Source organism: Drosophila suzukii, chromosome 3 (genome assembly GCF_043229965.1).
Source record: "Drosophila suzukii chromosome 3, CBGP_Dsuzu_IsoJpt1.0, whole genome shotgun sequence".
Classification (NCBI taxonomy): domain Eukaryota; kingdom Metazoa; phylum Arthropoda; class Insecta; order Diptera; family Drosophilidae; genus Drosophila; species Drosophila suzukii.
Window position 1 is genome coordinate 11,328,377 of NC_092082.1, and position 23,178 is coordinate 11,351,554.

At 46.1% G+C, this 23,178-nt stretch overlaps 7 protein-coding genes across 7 annotated transcripts; 4 read left to right on the forward strand and 3 right to left on the reverse strand.

The window, feature by feature from the left end:
- The first annotated feature begins 459 nt into the window (after window positions 1-459).
- Window positions 460-7,008, forward strand: Setx (probable helicase senataxin). Its single transcript, XM_017078311.4, has 8 exons — window positions 460-575; window positions 784-999; window positions 1,058-2,165; window positions 2,284-4,078; window positions 4,142-4,275; window positions 4,635-4,736; window positions 4,806-6,427; window positions 6,492-7,008. The coding sequence occupies exons 2-8, from the start codon at window positions 817-819 to the stop codon at window positions 6,627-6,629; spliced, it is 5,082 nt and encodes a 1,693-aa protein (XP_016933800.3). The 5' UTR covers window positions 460-575; window positions 784-816; the 3' UTR covers window positions 6,630-7,008.
- Cds (CDP-diacylglycerol synthase) lies at window positions 6,900-10,738 on the reverse strand. The gene is made up of 7 exons (XM_017078315.4): window positions 10,442-10,738; window positions 9,600-9,724; window positions 8,930-9,026; window positions 8,688-8,864; window positions 8,140-8,628; window positions 7,886-8,017; window positions 6,900-7,820 (listed from the first exon to the last, which is right to left on the reverse strand). The coding sequence occupies exons 1-7, from the start codon at window positions 10,553-10,555 to the stop codon at window positions 7,608-7,610; spliced, it is 1,347 nt and encodes a 448-aa protein (XP_016933804.1). The 5' UTR covers window positions 10,556-10,738; the 3' UTR covers window positions 6,900-7,607.
- Window positions 10,739-11,033: 295 nt separating this feature from the next.
- Uba2 (Ubiquitin-like activating enzyme 2) lies at window positions 11,034-13,577 on the forward strand. Its single transcript, XM_017078313.4, has 4 exons — window positions 11,034-11,278; window positions 11,354-11,508; window positions 11,576-11,863; window positions 11,956-13,577. The coding sequence occupies exons 1-4, from the start codon at window positions 11,135-11,137 to the stop codon at window positions 13,484-13,486; spliced, it is 2,118 nt and encodes a 705-aa protein (XP_016933802.2). The 5' UTR covers window positions 11,034-11,134; the 3' UTR covers window positions 13,487-13,577.
- A 63-nt stretch (window positions 13,578-13,640) lies between these two features.
- Window positions 13,641-14,288, forward strand: mRpL36 (mitochondrial ribosomal protein L36). The gene is made up of 2 exons (XM_017078088.4): window positions 13,641-13,775; window positions 13,831-14,288. Exon 2 carries the CDS (start codon window positions 13,831-13,833, stop codon window positions 14,215-14,217), a length of 387 nt encoding a protein of 128 aa, XP_016933577.2. The 5' UTR covers window positions 13,641-13,775; the 3' UTR covers window positions 14,218-14,288.
- A 35-nt stretch (window positions 14,289-14,323) lies between these two features.
- On the forward strand, window positions 14,324-15,268 carry LOC108012403 (2-aminoethanethiol dioxygenase). Its single transcript, XM_017077763.4, has one exon. The coding sequence runs from the start codon at window positions 14,433-14,435 to the stop codon at window positions 15,153-15,155; it is 723 nt and encodes a 240-aa protein (XP_016933252.1). The 5' UTR covers window positions 14,324-14,432; the 3' UTR covers window positions 15,156-15,268.
- ldbr (lariat debranching enzyme) lies at window positions 15,266-17,049 on the reverse strand. Its single transcript, XM_017077762.4, has 2 exons — window positions 16,764-17,049; window positions 15,266-16,707 (listed from the first exon to the last, which is right to left on the reverse strand). Exons 1-2 carry the CDS (start codon window positions 16,958-16,960, stop codon window positions 15,300-15,302), a joined length of 1,605 nt encoding a protein of 534 aa, XP_016933251.2. The 5' UTR covers window positions 16,961-17,049; the 3' UTR covers window positions 15,266-15,299.
- A 256-nt stretch (window positions 17,050-17,305) lies between these two features.
- Window positions 17,306-22,890, reverse strand: msk (importin-7 msk). Its single transcript, XM_017079108.4, has 10 exons — window positions 22,550-22,890; window positions 21,538-21,773; window positions 20,985-21,482; window positions 20,746-20,922; window positions 20,178-20,323; window positions 19,324-20,121; window positions 19,039-19,262; window positions 18,664-18,974; window positions 18,135-18,607; window positions 17,306-18,066 (listed from the first exon to the last, which is right to left on the reverse strand). The coding sequence occupies exons 1-10, from the start codon at window positions 22,637-22,639 to the stop codon at window positions 17,870-17,872; spliced, it is 3,150 nt and encodes a 1,049-aa protein (XP_016934597.2). The 5' UTR covers window positions 22,640-22,890; the 3' UTR covers window positions 17,306-17,869.
- Between the last annotated feature and the right edge of the window lie 288 nt (window positions 22,891-23,178).

Consider the following 23,178-nt stretch of genomic DNA (forward strand, 5'->3'; position numbering starts at 1 on the left):
TTGGTGAATTTTTTAAACTCTGTTTTTATGGTATACAGTAATTCTGGTTAACATAATATTTTTCCGGTATTGAAATTATTCAAATTGTACTTAATAGATTTTTTTATATCTCTGACTGTTGTATATAATTTAAAAATCGTTCTGCATCAGAAGAAAGGACGAAAAATCGGAATTATCGGGCGAGCTTATTATTAAGTAAGTGAATGAAAGGACAATACAAAAAAAATGTTTCTACTTTTAAATTAAAAAATTTATTTATTTCGTTTGTAACAGAATATTTTAATTGATTTTTAAACTTTTTGGTTTCACTAATTCATAGTTCAAATTTACAACAAAATGTATACAGATTGTTAATTTAAAACCTGTCATTTCGATTTAACAGATATAAATATAGACACAACTTCCTTAAACCATATATTTCTTTATATTAATAGGGCTAACGATTACCGTTAACCGCTTAACCGTTTCGACTGCACTGCCACCACTTTATAACACTGTCATTTACCGTTTTGGCGAAATCGTAAACAGAGCGTGTTGCTACGCAGTTTTCAAAACAATTTTTTACGTTTTAAAAAGTAAATAGAATGTATTTACATGTGACGAGTAGTAGTAACTAATAGTCAAGGCTTTTAATAGCACTCGCATGTTCCAAACTCAATGCATTAGTTCCCAACCACTTGCAAGAGTTATTGTTGTTTTAGGCCCAAGAAGCGTCGGTCACATTTACAGCGTCCTCTGCAACTATTTTTATTAAATGTAAACAAATTTCTTCATTTTCTTAAGTTGAGGACGACGAGCGAAGAAGAGTTTTGCAGGATGAGGAGCTCGTGGTATCTGCAACATGTGACCACTGGCCAGCGACACATCCTGTACAACGGGCACAACCTGGTGGGTCGCCACTCGCGCTGCAGGATAGTCCTGGCTGGAACCTATCAATTTGTGTCCCGGGAGCACGCCAACATCATCGTCAGTGATAATGAAGTGGTGGTGCAGTCAATGGTAAGATGTCGTATGGCCCCCGAATATAAATTATTCCTAATATTCCTCTGAACCACAGAATGCCTTGAATGGTATCTTTATCAATGACGGTAAACTAAGCGAGAAAATAAAGTGTTTGGCCGTGGCGGAGGGCTCCACCATCAGCCTGGGCGTCACGGGAATGCCACTCGCGGAAGTCAAGAGCATTCATGCCATTTTCGTGCTAAAGAAAATGCAGCCCACGGTTCATGAAGTCATCCTCTCCTCCGACGATGACGATACAACGCCACTGCCCGCTGTGCGATTCCCCATTGCCGGTCAACCCACAGAATTTAATCTCAAGGAGCAAATACCAAACATTGCCCTTCAGGACACCAGCCTGAAGGTGGAGGAAGATGAGGAGATGCCCCCCAGTCCTGGCCTGCATTTGCCTATAATAACAGAGGTAAAGCAAGAGATCGTAAAGCAAACCACCGCGGAGATAGAAACCATCTTCGGGGAGCCGAACGATGCCATTCTCGACTCTGTTCTGGAATTAGATCCATATTTGTACAACCAGCTGAACAAAAAATCGGCGACCAGTGCCGCCACCCAAGCAAAAATTCACGATGGGGACTGTATTGAACTGGAAACGGATGAGGATAAGAGTAAAACATCGGAGGCACAGCCAAGTTGCAAAGCGTTTGAGCCCGATAAGCATGCAGATGGGGAACGCGTTTCAGCACCGCAGGAAGTGATCGACGAGGATGAGTACGACGAACGTTATGCCTTGTCTCAGGCAGTACTCAAGGAAATAAAGGCCGAAATGGCCTTTAGCGATGGCGAAGAGGATTTCCTAGAATCGAATGGCGTGGGGAACGTAGTTCAAGGTTCTCCATCGTCTGATACCTACGATGACATTGTCTACATCAGCGAGTCGGATGATGATGAACTGAATGACAAGGTGGCCGACTGGTCCAAGTTGCTTAGCCAAAAGGTTGTTCCAGATGTCATCGAAATGTCGCAGACTTACCCGGTGTTGGAGGAGGATTCGGATTCAGATCTGGGTATTGAAGCGAAACATCCAACGAGGGCTTTACGTATACAGTCCTCCAGCGAGGACGAAGCTTCCGATGAGTTGATTGCACCCCAGATGGAACGAGGGCGCTCCAAAAACAAGTCCCTTAACGATCGTGTTGTGCGCCAGGGTAATTACTTCAGTCTGTCCTTAAAAAACTTTCTGCTTTTTCATGTTGTATGCTTTTGCTGGTGCTAACTATCATTATAACCACTTTCACGTTTTCACTTTTTTCTGATTCATCTCAGCTGATAGCACGACTCCCGATCCATCGCCGATTCGAAAATGTTCGGTACGCTTGAAAAAAGAAAAAACAACCGACAATGTCAGCTCCACTGCAGATGATGAACACTCGCTTGAGGCAGAGGACAAAGTCAGCCCTAAACTAAAATCTTGCTTAAAAACTCCGAGCAAGACATTGGCAGATGGCAAGGACAAAAACGAGGAGACCAAGAAGTCCTCAGTTCGGCAGCGACGCCAGACAATCGCGTCCAGAGATGAATTAGCACAAATAAGCCCACAACAGGATGAGACTAATAAGACACCAATCCGTAGGCGACTCACAGTCACTTCTCGGGATGAGCTAGCTAAATCCAGCGCAGCAAAAAAGGAAACCAAAGAAGCTCCAAAAGATATAGTTTCGACACCCAAAAAAGTACTGCGCAGTCGTTCAAAATCCTGCTATATAGATCGTTCAGAAGAATTAGAGGAACCTTTAAGCAAAAAAGAAAAGAATTCTAAGAACAATGAAAATTCGAGTAACAGCCTTAAAGAGTTGGTGGTAACTCTAGAGGCTCCGGAAAAGTTGGAGACGTCTACCAAATCAAAAAACAAAAAAGTTGAAGGAAAAAAAAACACGACTCGCGGCAGACCCAAAAAATTACAGAGTCCAGAAGAATTCAAGTCGTTAGCGACTGAAGTCAAGCAAACTGAACCGATGGCCAAATCCAAAGTTTCTCCTTCTAAACAGGGCAATGATAAAGTTTCTATTCCAGCTGAAAGCCTTCTTAAAAAAAGCCCACGCCTACTCAACCGATCGAAATCGTGCTATACAGATCGCCCTGGAACTACGAAAACCGATCTTCCTGACAAGTTTTCTCCAGCCAAAAGCGATGCATCTGGGAGACTTGAGAACTCTAATGAGAAGAGGATGACACACGAGGCTCCATCCGTTGCCAAGAATCGTGGCAAATTGCAAGGGGTGTCGGCAGTCAAAGCCAAAGATAAAGTATTAGAGCGCCAGCGCCTTATTGACTACCAAGCCGATTTGAACGCCAAGTGGAAACAAAAGCCCAAGGACAAGAAAAAAGAAGACGAAAAAATAAAGCAAAATCGCCGCGAAGCGCTTAAGAAGCTGTCTGACAAACCGAAGGAAAAGGACAATAGCTCAAGAACTAGTAAGAGAAAGCATTCCACAACTGTTCCTACCATTCACAATACAAACCGAGGCGAATTCCTAACCAAAGAAGTTGGTGGTCCACCAACAAAAGTGGCAAAGACGGATAAAGCTAAGCCAGTGCCCAAGAAACCAACTCCTCCCCGGCACCCAACTGTTAAGACATTCTCCCAGCAACTCCAGGCAGCTGATGAAACCTTGCTTTATCCGCAGCCACATTCTTATCGCCCAGCGGAACGTAAAGGAGCAGAGCAGGCGAGAAACCAGCGCACCTGCAACAAGGTTACCTTTGCTGAGATGGAACGCTACAATAAAAAAACCGAGGAGTTAAATAATATTCAGAAGAAGCTCAGAAAAGTGCATTTCAATGATGATGTCGTGATACACTACATCGAAAAGGTCCAGGGCGCCCGAACCCAACAGCATGGACGCAAGGAGTGCATTAAGCTCTTCCTCAGCACGTACCACGAACGCCGCGAATGGACTCGCAAGGGTAAAAAACCGGTGAACGACATCCGCCGACACACACGAAGTATCCTGCGGTGGGCTAACCAGTGGCTGAAGCTTGGTAGTGTAGATGCAGTCGCCGACCAAGATACTCTACTACCGATTTCAAATGAATTTGATTCTTTTAAGCACTATATAGAGTGAGTTTGATAATAATTATTATGAAGTAACGCTATGTTTACCTTTTAATTCGTTTCTTAAAGTACGTTTGTACCGTTGATGAAGCTGGAGCTGCTGACCTCAATCGAAAGGGACTACAGGATGAACACAGAGACTTTTGTTGCCAGCTTACAGAACGCGTACATCCAGGATAATTGCTACCGTTTGATTATCAGAGGTTTGCATTTTTATAAATTTGTAGTTGCTTAGTTTGTAGCGTACAGTTGGGCTAAGTTTAGTTAATAAATATCCGTACAAAATAGGAATACTGAGCGAGAATAAGAAAATAAAAAAAATTTAAATGTGTAAAAATAGCTCACTAATCGAAAGGTATTTATCATTTGTGTGAGAAACAAAATGATGAAAAAAGCGAGGAAAATAAGTACTTCTCACGAATGATGCAATGATCATTGACTACCAAAATATAATTATAAAAGGTTCCCTTTAAGATGGGCCATCATTTCTTTATTTGATTGTCCACAAGAATACCAAATATTCCAATATTTTACATTTAATACTTATTTTTGTTTCTTCTAGTCAATAACAGACCTATTGGAAAATTTGTACTGTATACCCTTTCGGGCGGCAGCCAAGTAACCGAGACGTTTGCCAATCTGCTAGATATTAAGTGTGTCGGAGGTAAGTCGTTACCATATGTTTAAATAATCCTCGACCTCCCTCACATTAAGTAATTTTTGGTTCATTCAGGCAACACCTTTGAGTTTCTGTTTGAGATCGTGATGCAGAATATAACCGAGGACCAGATTAACAGCGTTAAGCAGTGGACCGTCCGTCCAGTCGTCGACAGTATAAGGGTAGAGTTGGGGGCCTTGAGTGCCGTCCATCAGCTGCCCAGCTCGCCGCTCTGTCGTCGTATTCTGAAGCCCACGCAGACTATAAGTGAGATCTCACTACCAAAGCAGGCGTTCACCTTCAAGGGTTGCACGAGGCTGAACGAGCATCAGGAGAATATTTGCCTGCGCACCTATCAGCGAGTCGTCGATGATTTGAAACCGAGTATCACACTGATCCAGGGCCCACCTGGGACGGGCAAGTCGAAGGTTATTTCCGAACTATGTCTTCAGACTCTGTACGGAAATGCCGCCAAGACGCTGGACCGCAAGATCTTGATTTGTACTCATTCCAACACGGCCGTAGACCACATTGTTGGTCTCCTGGGTGGGGTTGTGCGCGTGATGAGCCACGACCGCTTCAACCTACTGCGTTTCGGGCTGCACGAGAAAATGAGCAATTACTCTCGACCCTTCTCGCTGGAGGCGCATTTCGATAAAGCCAAGAAGCTGAAGTTGGAGCGCCTAACTCCGGAGAACGTTGAAATTTTGAAGAAGCAGCACATGGATCTTAAGGCTGATATCCTTCAGCTGAAGCAAAAGGCGAATCTCACGGGCACATATCTGCAGCAGCAGTTGCAACAGAAAGAACGGCAGCTCCGTTTAATCAGCGACCAACTGAATCCACCGCTAACACCGCGTGAGGAGCTCGAAATTTCTCAAACGTGTGTGGCCAAGGCCAATATCATCTGCACCACTCTCTCCTCGTGTGTGAAACTGGCCAACTATGTGGACTTCTTTGACATCTGCATCATCGACGAGGCCACCCAATGCACAGAGCCCTGGACATTGCTGCCCATGAGATTTGGTCTAACGCATCTCGTTCTGGTGGGCGACACCCAGCAACTTCCGGCAGTGGTGCTGTCCAAAAAAGCTATAGACTTTGGACTGTCTAATTCTATGTTCGATCGCATTCAGCGCAGTCTACAACAGCAGCTGGATAAGCCGGGAGGCAACCAGTTTGTGCACACGAAACTTTTTAAGCTGAGCATGCAGTACCGCATGCATCCAGAGATTTGTCGTTGGCCCAATAAGTATTTCTACGAGGATCAGTTGGTAAATGCCGACGCTACCGCCCGTTTTGCCTCGGCTGTCATTCCATACTGTGTGATCAATTTGAGATACACCCAGGACATCAGTGGCGCTCAAAACAAGAGTATTAGCAATGACGAGGAGGCTCGCTTTGTGGCCAAACTTCTGACTGAGATGGACAAACACTTGCCCACCAAACGCTACAGCTACGGCATAATCTCGCCGTACCAAAGCCAATGTTTTGCCTTGAGCCAGGTGATTCCCAGTCACATGAATCTCACTCCTATGACTGTGGACGCGTATCAAGGTTTGGAAAAGGATGTGATCATAATTTCCAATGCCAGGACACGCGGTTGCGGCTTCCTCACCAACTATCAGCGCCTCAATGTGGCTCTGACCAGACCGAAGCGTTGTTTGGTCATTTGTGGGAATTTTGATGATCTGAAGGTTAGTGACCAGAATGAATTTTTGTATTATTTATTTTTGAACTTTTATTTGTCATGTATTTCAGTCTGTGGACATGTGGCGCCACTTACTCGACGACGCTCGCAACCGGAAAGTTTACTTTGATTTGGAGCGCAAGGATGTGGACGACCTAAAGAACTCCTTAATCAAAAAGATGCTGGTTAAACCTATAGACCTTCTTTAAGGGGAACAGCTAAAAACGTCTCCAAAAACAAATGAAGCGACTATGACACATGTTTAGCTTTAGAAATGCCTCAAGTGCCATGGAAGATAATCGCTTCCCGTTAAGTTTATGAAATAAATTTGTTTTTTTTTTAATATTTCTTCACTTTTATATATATTTAACATAGAGACTGTAAGATTTTAAGTTGAAATCTTTGTACACTTAGTTCATTAATACGTCGTCGTCTTGCATTTCTTTTGTAAATGCCATACAGATACTCGTATAACAGGATTTATAAGTAACCGATTATATATCATCTATTTACTTTTTGAGAAAGTGTCGCGGGTTGAGGATGATGCTGATACATTGTATAAAATAAATATTGAATTTGTTAAATCAATCGTTTACGTCTACATATTGCACTATATAGAATTACAGCATTACAGACTCTTTTCTGGTAGTTCTGTCTCCTCGTCCCTTAGTTAATTAACTAAAATGCGCTTTAATTATGCTAATCTCCAGATTCCGGCGCTGCCTTCTTGATCATCGCTAAGTTATAGTAATAGTAAGTAAATTCACTAACAACACGCACACACACATAGTCGATATTAAATTCATAGTTATTCTGTTTGCTTTGCCTTGCGTTGGATGTAACGCCTGTCAGTTGGGCATGGGGCATTAAAATTAATGGAATCGCTTAAAAATTCGATTGCACTATGTAGAGTTCTGCCAACACAATCGGTATAACTTAATGCAAGTAAATGAAAGTACTAACTTAGGAAAGTATTTAAAATGTAGCAACAAAATCTAACTAAGGACTAAAAACATAACAAAAATTATGCCCATAATTAACTTATTTTATGTGGTTGCTCGAAAGTGCTTGCCCGTTTGCTTACAAATATACATATATCAATGTATATATAGAAATTTCGGCATTGTATATAGATCGTACGACTAAAGCAAACATCTTGTCCGAATATAACTGATAACCGATTAAGCTTAGGTTAGCATATCGCCCAGGTTGTCCTTGAGCGACTGATAAATTTGGTATTGTTGATCAGGTTTAAGGTTGTAAATCTGGGTCAGTAACTTCGCAGGCGACGGAGTTCTGATGAAGCTTGATATATAAACGTTGACGAAGGTGGCCATGAGAAACTGGCAGTCGAAACGATCCATGATGCCGCCATGTCCGGGAATCATGTCACCAAAGTCCTGTTTAAAGTGGAAAGTTGTGTTAGGAAAGAAAGCATTGTTTTTTTGATAAAAAAAAAACTCACCTTAATTTTGAAGGCTCTCTTAAATCCGGAGGCGAAGAAGCCGCCGAAGGGTCCAATTATGGAGCTAAACAGGCTCAGGGAGATCGAGTGCCAGATGTAGGGGTAGAGACTTACAGTTTTGCCAATGCCAAACTGGAAAGGATAACAAATTTATTTAGTTTATTAAAGAGATCATAAGGTTAGATGGTAGAATGATTCAATGCTTGTCATCTATAAACACAAAATCACATAACTTCCAACTGTAACTAACTTACCAACTTAAGACTGTATTCCTGCGGTGTGAACAGATAGCTGGGCACACAGGACATGGTCATGCGACCCAGTTCTTCCGAGTACTGGATGGGGCAGATGAAGTACTGGTAGTTGCACAGCACGTAGGAGAACAGAATGCCAAAGAGAACGGTGGCGAAGCCACCCCCAATGAAGCCCTCCCAGGTCTTCTTGGGGCTGAGCTTAATGAGGGGCGTGCGTCCAAAGAAGAAACCGAATACGTACGCCATGACATCATTGCATACAATCATCGATACAGGTACGATGAACCAAATAAGGCCTTCGAATATATTCTGGATGATGAGGTAGCTCTGGGTGACGACAATCAACAGGGAGACGTGAGTCCAGGCGAACAGGCTAAACTGCTTGATGTAGTACTTCTTCACCAGCGAGAGGACAAACCAAACGAAACCGATGATGTACAAGGCGAAGGACAGGAAGCGATGATAGGTCACCAGGAACTTAAGGTATTCCTGTATAATACATTCCAGATTAATAGTAGTATAGTTCATTTTGCTGATTATGCACTGACCACTCGATTAATGACAACGCCAAAGTAGTCAACCAAATTCTCCCCGTAGAAGAAGTAGTTCGAGGTGAGAAGGAAGTACCAGGAGAGACTTCGGAACCAGGGCAAGCCGTGAATCCGATACACCTGGTACCCAATTGAGATGATCTCCTGGAAGCACTTCACCTGGACCAGCAAAGTCTGCAGAGAGAAAGTAAGAAATTAAATAATTGAAGAGTAATTTACGCGAATTCCATTTAACTCACCGTGATCATCAAGGCCAGCGGTCCGCCATAGATGATCAGTGCGAAGGCCCAGATCATGATCCAAGTGAAAATGCCACGGATGACCCAATTCTTCCATCTGTGGAATGCGCCAGAGATTATTGTTTTTAAACGTACATATTGATTTAGAATATTTGCTCGCCAACTGCAGCCAGCTGTTGATATATAATATTTTTGGAATACGCTCATACTGCCGAATTTTTATATTTCGCACTTCTATAAATCAAGAACAAATTGAACGCAGTAAAATATCTAAACAGTGCATATTTTCAGTCTTAATTTTACTAATTTGGCATTTCTGGCAGTAATGTTTAATTAGCAATAATCTTGCTTTTTTAAAACAAGATGCTCAAAATATTTTTCGCAATGCCTAATATACAAATAAATGTCTCATCAGTTAGAAAATAGAACAAGAATAAACAGAATGACTTTTCAATACAATCCTAATGATGATTATGCACTTGTTTGTTTGAGTATCAGAAAGAAAAAGTTATATTTATTTTGAATATTTCTATAATATATGTATTCTAACTGATAATAATAACTAATTTCTGTAGTATGTACTTTCTAAAACCGCAAATGTTCAATTTGGAACTGGAACACTTGGTTTTGGGTACTAATAAACTTTAACTTTTTCATTTAGTTAACTTACCGATCTGGCAGGTCCTTTAAAGCCGAGTCCAGTATCTCGGGTGTCTTGTCGGTTCCCTGCGGCAGATTCTTGGCCAAATCGTCGACGAATTTCTCCTCGGGAATCTTCTCCTCCTCGGAGTCCACCTGCAGGGGTACAAGGAATGCACATATTGATTGGATTGGATTGGATTGGCTGGTGGTGCAAAGTAGCTTCCCTATCGAATTCGATACGAACGGAGTGCAGGGTTTAAGCACTTTCTATTGGGCGCTGAGCAAAGTCCAAGATACGTTGTATGTATGTGGCCATATACCCATAATCAGAATCACTCATTTATCCAATACACAGGCATATAAAACGAAAGGGGGGGTTGGGCAGAAGTGGGCAGTCAAATTGCGGGCTTTTTGGTGGCGTGTTTTGTTTGTTGCCAAATCGCTCGGTTGATAAGGAGACATTTGGGGGGCTTATCACCCAGAACAAAAAAGAAACCGCAGCCGGAAAGGGAGGAGGAAGTCTGGTAGTGGTAATGGTCCCAACTCTGGGTTCTTGGCTTCCGTAATTTTCGTCGTCCACTTAATTGGATTTGCTGGTCATAGTGGCGCTATACATATTGCAACACAGCAGGTGGGTGGGTGTATGTGCGGATGGGTGGGGGTTGGTTTCTGTTTGTTATTGGATTTTCTCCAGGAGAGAGCTCTCTTTCTCCCACCTGCTTGTGCGTCAGAGAATAACAAAAACACACACACACACAGATTTGTTGGTATACACACATTAGGTTTTCTATGCTCCAAGAATTATGCAAATTGGAATCCGGAACAGGCTGCCTAGCCTGGCTGCTCCACATACAAGTCATTGGCACTTACATGGTCCGAGGAATCGGCGGCGGAGGAATTCCGCTTGATGGCTCCTCCGGTTCCGGAGATCGCGGTCTCCTCCAGGGGCTCCTCCTCGCCCTTTCTGCGTCGCACTTCGGCCATTGCTCTGTGTTGACCAGCACTTGTACCGATGTATTGATTCCTATTGATTCCGCTTGAGCAGTTCGTCCGTGTTCCGCTTTCCGCGCTCGCCGTGATCCGTGCTCAGAGATCCGTATGTCCACTTCGTCCGAAATAAAATGCTTTTCTCTATTTTTTTGGAGCGCAAGTGTGGTGTGACCAGGTGGCTCTAGATTTGGTCGTGTTGGGGCGGCAGTGCTGGCAATGATGTCTGTGTAGCTTGAATTCTGGCTAAAATGGAAAGGGTAAACAGTTTCATGTTTGGAAAGATTTACTTAAGTACACAGAAATTTATATTAAGCTTTAAACCGCCTTACTTTGCCGGTCAAATGCTAATTTTCTTGACTTAAATAAAAAAAACTAATTAATTGTTCAGTAACAGTTTCACACCTTCAGTCACGCTTAGGATCACTCTTTTTGCCATCCCTGGAAATGGCAATGTCTAACCTTCAATGTTTTCCAACACTTCTACCGGCGGCGTCACTTTTTTCAGTTTATCTATCTCGCCGACTTGCAATTTTCCCTGCAAAAATACGAAAAAGAAAAGCGTAAATAGAGAAAATGGCTGCAGCTATCGATGGTGTGTTCCCGGCCACATTACAGGAGCTGGTGAAAAAGTCCAAGGTGCTGGTGGTGGGAGCCGGCGGAATTGGCTGCGAGGTGCTTAAGAACCTTGTGCTTAGCGGCTTTACAGATATCGAAATTGTAAGTGATTCGGGGATGTGCAAGGTTTTTAATGTATAAATGATTAATTAACAATTTAATGTTGACTTTACCCAGATCGATCTGGACACCATTGATCTGAGCAACCTGAACCGACAGTTCCTCTTCCATCGGGAGCACGTTGGGAAATCGAAGGCGCGGGTGGCGAGGGAAAGCGCCTTGAGCTTCAATCCGGATGCCAAGATTACAGCCTATCATGATAGCGTCACATCGTGAGTTGGGAAAGCCTATAGCCTGGATGCATCTTGTGTTTATAGTAAACCCATATCTCCCTTTCAGCACTGATTATGGCGTCAGCTTCTTCAAGAAGTTCGACTTGGTGCTCAGTGCCCTGGACAACAGGGCAGCCAGGAACCATGTGAATCGCATGTGCCTGAATGCGGATGTCCCGCTGATCGAGAGCGGCACCGCCGGCTACAATGGCCAGGTCGAGCTGATCAAGCGGGGACTCACCCAGTGCTACGAGTGCACGCCGAAGGATAAACAGCGAAGCTTTCCCGGCTGCACCATTCGCAATACGCCCTCCGAACCTATTCACTGCATCGTTTGGGCCAAGCATCTATTTAAGTGAGTTTTCCACACTTCATTTCAAATTTTTATATTCTTTACATACTTTTAAACAATCAAATCTTATACTTCCCTTAAATTGCATGTTTCAGTCAACTCTTTGGCGAGTCTCTGGAAGATGAGGATATTTCCCCCGATGCCGCTGATCCCGACGCCAAGGAGAAAGAAGGCGCCGACGTAGACGCTGAGCCTAAGGCTGATGAAAAGAAAAAAGAAAAGGCCGAGGAGTCCAAGGAGGAGAAGGAGGCCAAAGAGGATACGGCCAATGGAAACATAGTGCGCATCAACACCCGACAGTGGGCCAAGGACTGCAAGTACGACCCCGGCAAGCTGTTCAACAAGTTTTTCAACGAGGACATTACCTACTTGTTGCGCATGTCGAATCTCTGGAAGACCCGCAAGGCGCCCGTGCCCGTGCAGTGGGACACCCTGGTGCCCAAGGACTCCTCTGGCGACGGGAAGGATGTGGCTAAGCAGCACCATAAGATCTGGTCCATCGAGGAGTGCGCTCAAGTCTTTGCCAATGCTTTGAAAGAGTTGAGCTTGACTTTCCTGAAACTGGAAGGTGACGATACGCTGTCTTGGGACAAGGATGACCAACCAGCTATGGATTTCGTGGCCGCCTGCGCCAATGTGCGATCCCACATTTTCAACATCGAGCGCAAGTCGAGATTCGAGATCAAGTCGATGGCGGGCAACATTATTCCGGCCATTGCCACCACCAATGCGATTACGGCGGGTATTTCGGTTATGCGAGCGTTCAAAGTTCTGGAGGCCAAGTGGGAGGAGTGCAAGGCTGTTTATGCTCGACTTAGGCCAAATGCACGCAATCACTTCCTCGTGCCGGACGCCATTCTCCCGGGTCCCAATCCCAACTGCTATGTATGCGCCAGCGATCCGGCAATCACTCTCAAGGTGGACACCAAACGCATCCGTATAAAGGAGCTGCGTGACGACGTCCTGGTAAAGACACTTAACATGCTGAATCCGGATGTGACAGTGGAGAGCAATGGCTCCATTCTGATCTCCTCGGAGGAGGGCGAAACCGAGTCCAACGAGGGCAAGCTCCTAAGCGAATTAAACATTGTTGATGGTGTAATCCTCAAATGCGACGACTTCTTCCAGAACTATGAGCTAAGTATCATTATTTCCCACTTCGATGCGGAGCGGAATGAGGCCTTGTTCGAAGTCGTGGCCGATGCCGAGCAGTTGAAGCCCAAAGAGGAGGAGCAAAAGAAGGATGAGGAGGCAGAAAAGGCGGATGAACCGAAAACGGCTAAGAAGCGCTCTGCCAACGGGGAAGGTGACTCAAAGGACGATGGTCCATCTACCTCAAAGCGCAGCCGGCCCACCGAAGTGGTTGAGGAGGATGACGATGATTGTCTGATGATCGAGGAGGACGAGGATGAAGCGGATGTCGTTGCCGTGGCCACAGACAAACTCACCGTGCAGAGTCCACCAAAGTCGGGCGCTAAGCGCAAGCCGAGTGAAGTGATCGAGGATGAGGACATCACGGAAATCTTGGATTCCTCCGACGACGAGCCTGCTGCACCCACCAAAAGTAAGCGCTCCAGACTGGATGAGTCGCTGACCAATCCAGTTGAAGTCATCAGTATCGATTAATCAAAAAAGCATAAACTATTCGAATAAGTGCACACTAAAATATCTCCTGGATTCCTTTTAATAAAAAGCATTTTGTTTAAATAACACATCATTAAGCTTGGACTTATAATTTATTTGTGATTGGTTTGTTTTAAATACGCGTTGGTTTTTTATTCATTAAACTGGATAACAAATAAAGTGCAAAACTTTTTGAACTTCGATAACTTTTTGGGACCACCTAGTGTTGGTTAGCACTAGAAGTCATTGTATTTGTTATCGGTTGCTGGGTAGTGGATCCAAAAAACAGAACGTGAGTTTTCACCTTTAGATTTCCCTGAAAATCTTAATGAAAATGGCTTTTCCAGATGACCCTGGCCAGTAGAATCCTGCAACAAGGCTCCCGCCTGTGGAGTGGACTCAGTGCCGCACGCGGCTTCCACATTCTCATGCGACCGGCAGCTCCTACGACGGGAACCATGCAAAACGCGCAACTGATGGCCGTCACAAGTGGGATTCCACAAGGATCGGGACTCCTGAGTCCCGGCTCCACACTGGTCCAACAGGTGGCCGGGTTTAAGGTCAAGGGTAACCTGAAGCGACGCTGCAAGGACTGCTACATCGTGGTGCGCCAGGAGCGCGGTTATGTCATCTGCCCCACGCATCCGCGGCACAAACAGATGTCGATGAAGAAGCGCGACTACAAGTCCTGGATCCTGACGCACGCCACCCAGTCCAAGGAGCGCGGCTTTTAGTCCTAATTAGGCATTAATTAAAGCATTTGTTTAAATCTTGTTCTTAAATAAACAACATAAAAAAGAAGAAATCCAAGTGGCCCCTGCCTCGATGCGTTTACCAACACTGGATCAGCTGATGGTTTGTTTATCTTGATTTCTGGAAGAGATTTGCACTTGTTTTCTTGCCGTTCCTTGCTATAACCGGCGGAGTTCAGTACACCTGCCCGGAAAAGATGACGACTCACTTCACCAATGTGCTGCGGCAGGCCTTCAAGACGTTCGACCGTGCGAATCACGCCAGCTTTAATGCGAACCTGCAGCATTTGCGCCAGTTGACTGATGAGCTGACCTACCGGGACTTGCACCTGCGCGAGGAACTTTTCCGGAGCGTGGCCAGCAACCGGGCGCCCTGCAGCTACATGCACATCTTCGAGGACGACCGCTTCTCCATGAGCCTGTTCATTGTGCGCGGAGCGAGTGTGATTCCCCTGCATGACCACCCCATGATGTTTGGCCTGCTGCGCTGCATTTGGGGCCAGTTAAGAGTAGACAGCTTCTCACAACAACTGGGCCCTGATGAGCCGCTGACCTACGACCCGCATCCCTCGGTGGTGAAGGTGAAAACCGAGGAACCCAGCTTGGTATCGCCCGCAAGTCCGTGTGCAACCTTGACGCCGCGAAAGAGGAACTACCATCAGATTGCCCAGCTTGGCAATGGCGTGGCGGCATTCTTTGACATCCTCAGTCCGCCATACGATGCGGATATGCCCACATATGGTCCGCGACAGTGCCGCTTCTATCGCGCCAAGGTCGACGCCGGCCAGGTGCAGCTGCACTGCATCCCCTCGCCGGATACGTACTACTGCGACGTGGTCGACACGCCCGAGTCCGTGGTGCAGGCCGCTTTTCAGTGTGCCGACGAGGTCTATGCCGAAAATGCCACCGGGACACAGTGAATCCCTGCAGCTAATACCCTCCTATTTATTCGCCCATCATCACCCGTTGGCTGCCCGTATCAGCCAAGTATCTTCTGTGTTATTTAAATAAAATTGCCTCTTTTTTTGTAGAATTCACTCCGCTTTCACGGAATTTGTTAGGTTTTAATCATCTTGTGCTTGGTATATATTCTGATTTCGTCGCTTCAGCTTCTTGATATTGGGACTAGCGGGCACTGAAGCTTGTTCCTCTACCGTAGGGGCTTCTGTTTCTGCAATTATTTCCTCCGGTTCCACCTCCTCTGGAAGATCTATTACGTTTTTATCAGTAATATCTGCAGGTGCTGCTATAGGAGCTGGCAGGGATAAGTTTAGTTTCCGTTTGGTGGGCGTGACCAAAGGTTCACCGATGTCTTCTTCCAGCGGCTCCACTTTAGAGCTATCGTTCGCCTCATCAGCGACAGTTTCAGCACATCCCACCGCAGGCAGATCTTTGCCATTCGCCAACAAAACTAGGCACAGTGGATCATCAATGCCCAAAGCAGCACAAAAGCTATTACTTTGGGGATTCAGGTGCACCTTCGGTTGACCCACGACCATGTGCTTGTAGTTGGACTGCTCTGCGGGATCAAAAGCTGGTACTGTGCGCTCAAAGTTCTCCGGCACCTGGAGTTTCTGGAACTTTGTGGTCACAGCTTCCAGTTCCTCTTCGGTGGGCGTGAAGTTGAATCGCTCTGTAAGCTCTCCCGCCTTTTTTCCGGGCAGATAGTAGTAGTTCTCCTTTACAGAAATCAAATGATTTGTACTATGCAGGATGGCCAGCCACTCGGCGTCGTAGTCCAGACGTGGCTTACCCTCAATGGGGTCACTCGGTATCTCTACCACTTGCAGGAATGCACGCCGCGGCAAGCATTTGTCCAGAGCCAGGAATTTTGTCACGGGTACGTGTTTAGTTGGGGGAGGCGTAGGTGTTGTCTTCTCCTCCTTTTCCTCGTCTTCATCCTCACTGCTGCTGCTAGAGGAGGAGGATCCATCATCTGCTCGCTTCTGGTTGTGATTATGGGGCACCAGGGCGGCAAATTTGCAGTGCAGATGGGCAGCAAACCAGTAGGCCGGCTGGATGGCTTTCAGCAGCTCCTCCAGTGGTTGACTGCCCAGCTTACCGCTCTCCATGTCCGCCGCAAAGAAGGGTTTCTTGCGCAGCAGCTGTGCCTTGTTCCCGTACTCATAGATTCCCGAGGGCCAGTCGTGGGACAGGAAGATGTCCACCTTCCCGGACAATTGCTTCAGCCGAAAGACTTCCAACTGCCGTACATGGTAGACACTGCGACACGTGGAGTCGGTATAAGGTGGATATTCGTGGTGGCCTCGCAAAAAATCGTGGCCCTTGAAGATTCCACTTATTCCAGCGACGCGAACTCCATTCACATTGACCACACCGGCGTAGCCGAGGTAGTAGATATTGGGAGCAACCCAACCGCCGTACGGGAGTTCCTGTAGGTAATTGGAGGCCTCGTGGTTCCCGCCAATAAAAATGGTCAGGACGGGAGCCACCAGCTCACCGCTGTAGTATCTGTTGGAGGGAAAATATGAACTCATTTGCTAATGACTGGCAATAGCTTTACTAACTTGTAAAAGGAGCACATGTCCAGGTACTTCTTTGGCACAGCCATCGTCTGCAAATCCTCCAGATTCCGGGTGGACTGGAAATCGCCGCAGCACAGAAGCAAGTCGATCTTGGTGCCGCTGTCCTTTTCGATGCCCGCTATGGTGTCGTATATACGTTCCAGCTCGCCATGGGCGCATCCCTCTACAGCTACTTTCATGGTTATCACGGAAATTCACGGTTTTTTAATTAAATTTCAGTTGTAAACAAATGCGGCCTGATATCGAAGAACGATAGACCCAAACAAATTACCGATTATCGACAGGCTTCCAATCAAGTGTGGAAAACGTATTAAAACAAATTTGGCTGTTTAAAACACTATTTATCGATAATCTACTTAATGCCCGCCAAAATTTAAATAGATTCTTGATTAAAACTAAATATTACTGTTTGTTAAGAAACAGAAAATTTTTTATAACAAATAAAAATAAGTGCGTCCGTAAAAAAATTTGTTTTGATTCCCAGATAACACTACCCGATTCCCGTAAAATATACCTTTGTCCAGTTCAAACGTTAAAAATGTTTTTTTGTTTATTTTTCAAAAATATCGCTTCATTTAGTACAGAATATACGTGTATGTGTGTGTAAAGAAAATGTATGTGAAATGCTCTGCGTTGAATTCTCATTTTCCTGACCTAGATGCCATCTTTTTTGGAGTTCTGCGGGGCGTGCTGGTGGGCACAATCTCATTTGATGAGACCTTCTCGTCCTCGACGTGTTTGTTTTTCGTTTCGTTTTGTTTACATACAAAGATTTACAATGGACTTTCGACTTAAGATACATAATTTAGTTGGCCGCCATGGCCAAGAAATAGGAAATAAAATATAAATCTACAATAAATATAGCGCGGTCTTCACGCCGCCCGATTGATGGATCCGAATAATCTACCGATCGACGCAGCGTGCATGGGTACACGGAGTGTACGAAAACCAAGAGAATGCCTTTAAAGCCATCATCAGCATGCCAGATGTGTTTTGTTTGATGTTTTTGTTATTTTTTGGAAAGAATATGAGAAACAATCAAGTCAGATATCGAACCAAGTCTCTGGTGATCTGGTCAATTCAGTTAATTAGGAGCCGAACTTGAAGGACGTGGGCACGGCGGTCTGTGGGAAGGCGAAGCCGCCCTGTTTCTCGATCAGCTTCGATTCCTTGGCGGCCTTGCGCTGATCGGCGGTCACCACCACCTCTTGCAGCGCCTTGGCCTGTTCAGGTGTGAGGTTGGAGGTCAGCAGCGCATACCAGGCTTGGTCTTGTGCAGAAAGTGCTGATGGGAAAACGGATACAATCGTTATATACTTTCTAAAATTCAGCAGAAAGCACAATTCCTAATACCTGTGATAACTTCCTTGAACGTCCAGTACTCATCGATGGCGCTCTCGTTCTCCTCATCGTCGATGGGCGTGGTGAAGGACTCCAGCCCAGTCTCGTTCAGATCACCCACAGACTCCTCAGCCTCGCCGTCCGAATCCGCATCCTCGTCCTTGATCTCGGCTTTTACCTCAAAGCCCGCCTCACCGCCCTTCGTCTTGGCAAATTCGGCCAACTTGTCCAAATAGTCGGGCGCCATTTCGTCCATATCATCCTCGTCACTGGACAGAGCCTCCTCACAATCGTCACAGTCCTCCTCCTCTTCTTCTTCCTCCTCCTCCTGAGCGCGCGACTCATAGGCGCGCTTTAAGCCATCGAAAAGCAGAATAAGGGCGGGCACAATCTTGCCGGCCACCTCGCTCAGCACCTGCGGCTTGGCTTCACCCAACGAGATGAGGGTGCACAGACCCAGGACGCACAGTTTGCGATCGTGGATGCTGAAAAGGATAGTTAGTAAAGGAACTAGCTCTTCAGGAAGTGCGTGCATCCTTACCCTAGGAAACAGTCCGTGTCGTGGAGCCACTGCTTGATGAAGTGCGCGCTAATGGACTCGTTGTTTTGCTGGGACATCTTGTCCAGAATGGACAGCAGTAACTGGGGATTATAGTAGAGGGCTGCGATCACCACCTGCAGGCACATGGTGCGCAGCTCCGAGGACTGAACTTCGCGAGTAAGCCTGGACAGAGCCAGCTCCACGAACATGTGTATCACTGAGTCGATCTGTCCCTTGCACTGTAGGATGATCACCTCCATCAGTTTGGCGGCATGGCACTCGGGATCTTCGCCTGGACTGCCAGTAAGCATCTGAAGGGGATTTATAGTATAAATTAGACAAACGATGTATAACAAGATTCAAGTAATAGCTCACCGTCTTGCACATGTCCAGAATGGCCAACAGTCTGTTGGGATTTGATAGGAAGGCGGGCGTGTCGACCGTCACATAGTTATGCAGCGCAGGCATAATGTCGATGAAGTAGTCGATGCCGTCCTTCTTGAACACCTGGTAGATCAGCTCCAGCATCTGCCACATCTCGGGAGAAATGGCCTTGGCCGTCAGATCGTAGACCAGCGAGAAGGTTTCCTCGTAAAAGTCTAAGGGGAAAACACCATATTTACAAAATATCCAAGAGATGGAGTGCCACACCCAACTCACCGGTGATGTTGTGCTGGAAAATGTGTCCGACCACATTGATAACGATCGGGTGCAGGTTGAGCAGGACATCGGGGTGCTCCTCCATCACACTGAGCAGAGTCTCAATAGTATTGAGCAGACTCATGGCCGTGATGGCCTTCTCGTCGGATCCCTCCTCGGATTCCAGGACCTGGCTGAAGGTAGTGGCCAGGTGCTGGCAGATTTCGGTGGCCACCGGCAGCAACTGCTCGGTGAAGGTGCACACGATTTTCTGCATAACGTTCGTCAGGTCCTCGTTCTCCGTCTCGCGGATGATGGTAAGCAGCTCCTTGGTGATCTCCTTGATCTGCCCCTCCACGTATTGCGGCGCCTCGTCCTGGGACGATAGGAACATCTGCAGACCGATGGCCGCCTCCACTTTGACGGGCAGCTCCTTGTCCGTAAGCAGAGCATTTGTGGTCAGACGCATAATCTCGGCCAGCACTTGGGGATTCTTGATCTGCACGTCACAGAAGTAGTGCAGCACCCAGCAGGCACGTGCCCTCATGTGTCCAGCGGGATTTTGGAATTCTGGGAACACGTAGGTGGTCAGCATAGACTCCACCTGATCGCGGTACAGAGCCTTCTTGAGCAGCACGTCCGCCAGCGTTCCAATCATGTGCAATGCACCATCCTTCTGCTTGTTGTCTGCATTCGGAGATGTAATTATCTGCATAATAGTGGCCATGGCCTTGGGCAGGACGCCTTTGCGCTTTTTGCAGATGGAATGCAGCAGGGATTGGGCAGCCGGTACAGGGGTGGCGTAATCCTCAAAGATATCTGTTTGTTAAGTAACTTAGTAAAGGAACTTTAGGGTATTTAACTTTTTTACTTACCAAACTTCAAGCGAATGTACTCGTAGGGATCGCTCTCCCAGAGCTCCTGGTCGGAGTCAGTGAACGACATGATGGGAAAGATAACATCCTGGATGACGGCTACCATGTGGGGCTTGATTAACTTCCAGGTGTAGGCGTGGCTAACCCTGAAAATGATAATATAAGTATTTTAGTGCAAGTTGGAGTTATCAAACGCAATTATTTGTTTTAAGAACACACAAATTATGGTTAATAAACATAAACCAAATCAATAAATAATTTTTATAAGCTTGCCTATATTGAGTTGGCTGATCAGCCTAAATCAAACTAGTCCTAACTGATTGAAATCGACTTTTTTAACGGCCACTGTAAAGAGTGTATCTTATCAGCTTTAAACATTGTCAGACTTGCTGTCTATAAAATAGTTGTTGTATGAATGACCTACAGAGAAATGACTTTTAGAAAGTACTAACATTGGCTTTTAAAATCACTTTACGATGGAGGAGAAGTGTAATCATAAATCTAAGTTGTTTATTAAATCTAATGTTTAATAATGGTTGAAACTTGAGTATTATTTTAGAATACTTACGCATTCTTCAGATAGTTGAGCACGTCAGTGAGGACACGCGGCGAGACGTAGACGCGATTGCGGTACTGGTCCAGGATCTTGAGGAGCACCTCCAGGACGCCCTGGCTGAACGTTGGCAGATACCACTCGGCGAATTTTTGGTATTTCTCACTAACCACATTGCTAGGACTGCCATAACTGAAGAAATACAAGCACTATTAGTTATACAGGCAACAAGAAAAGCCATTCCCTCAACGCACCGCTCGAACATGCGAACCATGATGTGGAGGGCCCACTTCTTGGTCTTCCAGTAGGGGAACTCCGTTCGCTCGTCATCGTCCAGGTGCGAGCTGTCGGGCACGGCACGATCGGCCACCTGGCGGCAAATCTCCATCCACTGCGAGAAGATCTCCTTGGTGATGAGGTCCAGCGGCAGGCTGTATTGCGTGAGGGCATAGTAGATCTTAAGGATCTGCTTCTGCAGCAGCACCGATTGCTCGGACTGCTCGGCCAGCAGATGCACCATCAGCTGGTAGATCATGGGCAGCAGCAGGTTCATGGCCTCGTTCAGAGGGGTTCGCTCCTCGCTGCGCTTGTACTCGTAGGTCTTGACCAGCTGGTACATGGTCACCAGAGCTCCGTTCCAGCCATTGACATCCTGGTTCTGCAGATAGATGCTGATGTTGTCCACTACCTGTGGCCAGCGGCCGGGGAAGTCGCTCTTAATGATGTGATTCACGCAGACGGACAGCTGGACCCTGTTTACAGAGGGAAATTAGACTTCTGGAGGGGATTTCCGTTGGGTAAACCCACCTGATTAGTTCGGGAGCATGGACAATGGCGTCCACGATGGCACCACGGATCATGGCCCGATCCTGCTCGTGAATGGAGAAGGGTATAGGCTCCCCGGGCTTTGCCTCGTGATCCGACCAGCTGCTGTTGATCAGATTCTTGAGGTAGACAGCTCCTGCCTGGCGCACCGGCTGTTCCACCGTTGTCTGCATCACGATCTGCAGTATGGTCGGCACGAATCCAATGATTTTGTGTATCTGTGGGGTTCATAATGTATAGAAATGGTATAAATTTGTTTACACTGTCGTTTGGGTGGGGTTGAGTTGGATTTGGCCCAAAGAATCGATGGCAGAAGCACTTTAAATTCCGTTCACAGAGCTCAATTAATATGGAGGAGCCAAGAGTTGCTACTGGCCATAAACGCTGATAAAGTTAATTAACATCGGTAGAAGGGTGGGAGGGGCATGCAAATCGTTAGATGCTGACTCAGTCGTAATGAGCATGCCTTTACAGTGGGGCCAAAGAAATTGGACTTGTGGGGAGGGGTCTAATTAAACTGGCCGCTCTGATTGGGGGCATTTAATTCCAAGGGGATTGCGTAAGCTCCAATTAAAGGGAAACCCAGCGATATTTACACAGGCTTACTCCATTATTTATTAACACTTCATTTAAATTCCGAAAAATCACATCGAAACCACAGTGCAAGGGTGTATATATATAGCACACATATGTGTGTCCCACAGATATACATAGACTTGTTGCCTCTGGATGACAAAAAAAATGGGATAGCTGGGATAATGGTAAACACATAAAGGGCAAACTTTTTGACCGATATCGGCTTACATTATCCCCACATCCACACACCCACACTCATGCACAAAGTCCAGAAGGAGGGGGAGAGAAAGAGAGAGTGAGGGAGAGGGAGGTTAAAAGCGAACAATTAAAAAAGCACATGGTTTTTAGACGATGGCGCCACCTCGAAGACCTTTCGAATTTGGATGGGGCGGTGTTTTTTTTTGGTGGGCGAACTCACCTGGGCCAGTTGATCCTCGGCCGCCTTGCGCTGCTCCGGATTCGGATCAATAGTTGCGCGCAACAGTTCCGTGAGTTTTTGTGCCTCCATTTTCGCAACTTCTGCCTGCTTCCACGTTTCGCCGGTCTTTCTGCTGCTCTCGTCGTCGTCGTCCTCTGGCGGTCACCTTGCGCCCACTGTGCACCCGCTGCTCTGCCTGGTATTCGTGCTCGATCGATGCTCGCCGCACAAGTGGCTCCAATGTGGGGGCCCAATTGCAAATCTCTTTTCCGGAGGAAAAAACGTGGAAAAGGCTCCACACACGCACACACACACCGCCGAAATTCGCGAGACGAACGAAGCGTAGAAGAAGAGGAAACGATTGCGGTGTTGGAAAGCGCCGCGGTGTAGGGCGCGAATAGGGCTGCAAAAGGTCCGCCGGTGACAGTTTAGCTTTTCCCGCCAAATCTGGCTAGTGTAAATAGAAGAGAGATGATTTGGAGGGTTAAATGAAAATTCAATTCAATTGCTGAAAATGCATCAATACAGCATTCAATTGCTTTAAAATACTGTTACTGTTTTAAAATTTTTCGGAAGTAAGTATATGTAATATTTTATTTTTAAATATTTAGAAGAATTATAATATACTT